This window comes from Loxodonta africana, chromosome 22 (genome assembly GCF_030014295.1).
Source record: "Loxodonta africana isolate mLoxAfr1 chromosome 22, mLoxAfr1.hap2, whole genome shotgun sequence".
NCBI lineage: Eukaryota > Metazoa > Chordata > Mammalia > Proboscidea > Elephantidae > Loxodonta > Loxodonta africana.
Window position 1 is genome coordinate 2,039,134 of NC_087363.1, and position 2,127 is coordinate 2,041,260.

Below are 2,127 nucleotides of genomic sequence, written 5' to 3' on the forward strand. Positions count from 1 at the left end.
ACGTGATCTTATCAATTACGTCATTGTTATAATGTAACTCTTGCAATTTTATAAAATTGTCACTAATTCACCAACCAAAAGATTTAGGCAGGGTTCATTGACTGAAGTTACAAAAAAAAAAAAAAAAAAGATATATAAAACTAAATTTTATGAAGGAATAATGATTAACAAAAATATATTAAAGTCCATTGGAAGAGATTATTGCTCAATACAGTTGCTATTTATTATAACTAGAATTGTCCTTATTTGAATATAAGGTCATGAATTATCCCTCTGTGGGTGTCCAGGGGCAGCTGAAAGGTTTTTTGTTGTTGTTGCTTTGTTTTTTTTAAGGGTGTTACAAAAAGGAGCAAAGTGTCAAATAGGGGCTTAATTAGCTAATATTTATGGTCCTATGAGATTCTTGTGGTGACCACACCCCATTGTCTCTTGAACAAGAGAAAAAGCAGATTCAGTAGTGCTAGAACTTATTGGTCAACAAAATAAATCAGTCAAAGATCAGGGATAAATTATTAAACACGGATGGAAAACATAGAGAAGAGAAGCTCAAACCATAATAATGTACAAAAGAGTGAGGTGAAGCTATGTGTACAACAGGATCTGGATTACGTACTGCAAAAGAACAAGGGTAGCAACCTCAGAGAGCATAAGTGGGGAGTGGGCTTTTGTTCTCACAAATATTACTGTATTTTATGTTCTGTTACTTTATGGGACATTGGTTCAAAAAAAAGAAAACAGAGTCTGTGCTCATGCAACAATGTCCCCAAACATATTTCTGGGAGAGAACCCTATTTTCTCTTCTCTGTCAATCTGATTTCATTTAAATTTTTAGAGAATTAACAGTTGAAATCTTCTATTCTTTGCCATCTCAAGTCATCGTTTGTTGCACCACAACTTTCTTATGGAATTTTTTATGCCTCTGTTCCTCAGAGAGTATATCAGAGGGTTAAGCAAGGGTGTCCCCATAGTGTAAAACACAGCCACCATCTTGTCCACTGGAAAAGTGATTGGAGGGCAAGTATATGTGAATATACATGGAAGAAAGAATAAGAGGACAACGGTAATGTGAAAGGTGCAGGTAGAGAGGGCTTTCTTTCTTCCTTCTGCACTCTTGTTACTCAGAGAGCATAAGATGAAAACATAGGAGATGATCAGGATTATGAAACTCTCCATGCATATGGCCCCACTATTAAACACCATGAGTGGGTTTATGACATAAGTATCCATGCAGGCAAGTTTCAACAAAGGCTGTACATCACAGAAACAGTGGTCAATAACATTGGGGCCACAGAAGGGTAATTTCAAGACCAAGAAAACCTGTAATAATGAATGGATGCAAGATCCCACCCAAGCCAGATTCAGCAATGCACCACAGACACGCTGGCTCATGACGGTTGTATATCGCAGGGGTTTGCAAATGGCCACATAACAATCAAAGGACATGAGTATGAGCACAAAGATCTCCATGCACCCCAAAAAATGGGCGGCAAAAATCTGAGTCATGCACTCATTGTAGGAGATGATTTTCTTCTTAGATATAGCATCTATAATCAACCTGGGAGCTGTGGTTGTTGAGTAGCAGGCATCAGCAAAGGACAAGTAGAAAAGGAAGAAGTACATGGGGCCCCCTAACATCTGACTGTATCTGATGGTCATCACAATAAATAAGTTCACCAGCAGAGTTGCAAGGTGGAGAAACAAGAAGACCACAAACACTATTTTCTTGTTCAGAACATCCTGTGTTAACCCAAAACAGAATGAATTCAGTCACACTGCTGTTCAGCTCCATGGTTACAGTTGATGTAAAAAGAATGCAGCTGAGATATGGTTTATCTGCAAAGAAAAGTATTTAATTGGTGACATGGCAATAGCAGTGGACTTGGACTCTGAACTACAACTTTATAGTTCTAATTCTGTGGGGGTTCAGTGTAGAATTCTCGCCTTCAGTATGGGAGACCCAGTTCATTCCAGCCAATGCACCATAGGGGCAGCCACTACCCATTTGTCAGTGAGGCTTGTGTGTTAGAACGATGCTAAACAAGGCTCATCAGACCTTCCAAATTAAGGAAAAAAGAGTAAGAAGAAAAGCCTGTGATCTACTTCTGAAAATTACTCAATAAAAACCCA

General features: G+C 38.4%; 1 protein-coding gene across 1 annotated transcript; it reads right to left on the bottom strand.

Moving 5' to 3' along the window:
• Positions 1 to 873: 873 nt before the first annotated feature.
• On the bottom strand, positions 874 to 1,656 carry LOC135228517 (olfactory receptor 4C11-like). The gene has a single exon (XM_064275160.1). It carries the CDS (start codon positions 1,654 to 1,656, stop codon positions 874 to 876), a length of 783 nt encoding a protein of 260 aa, XP_064131230.1.
• Between the last annotated feature and the right edge of the window lie 471 nt (positions 1,657 to 2,127).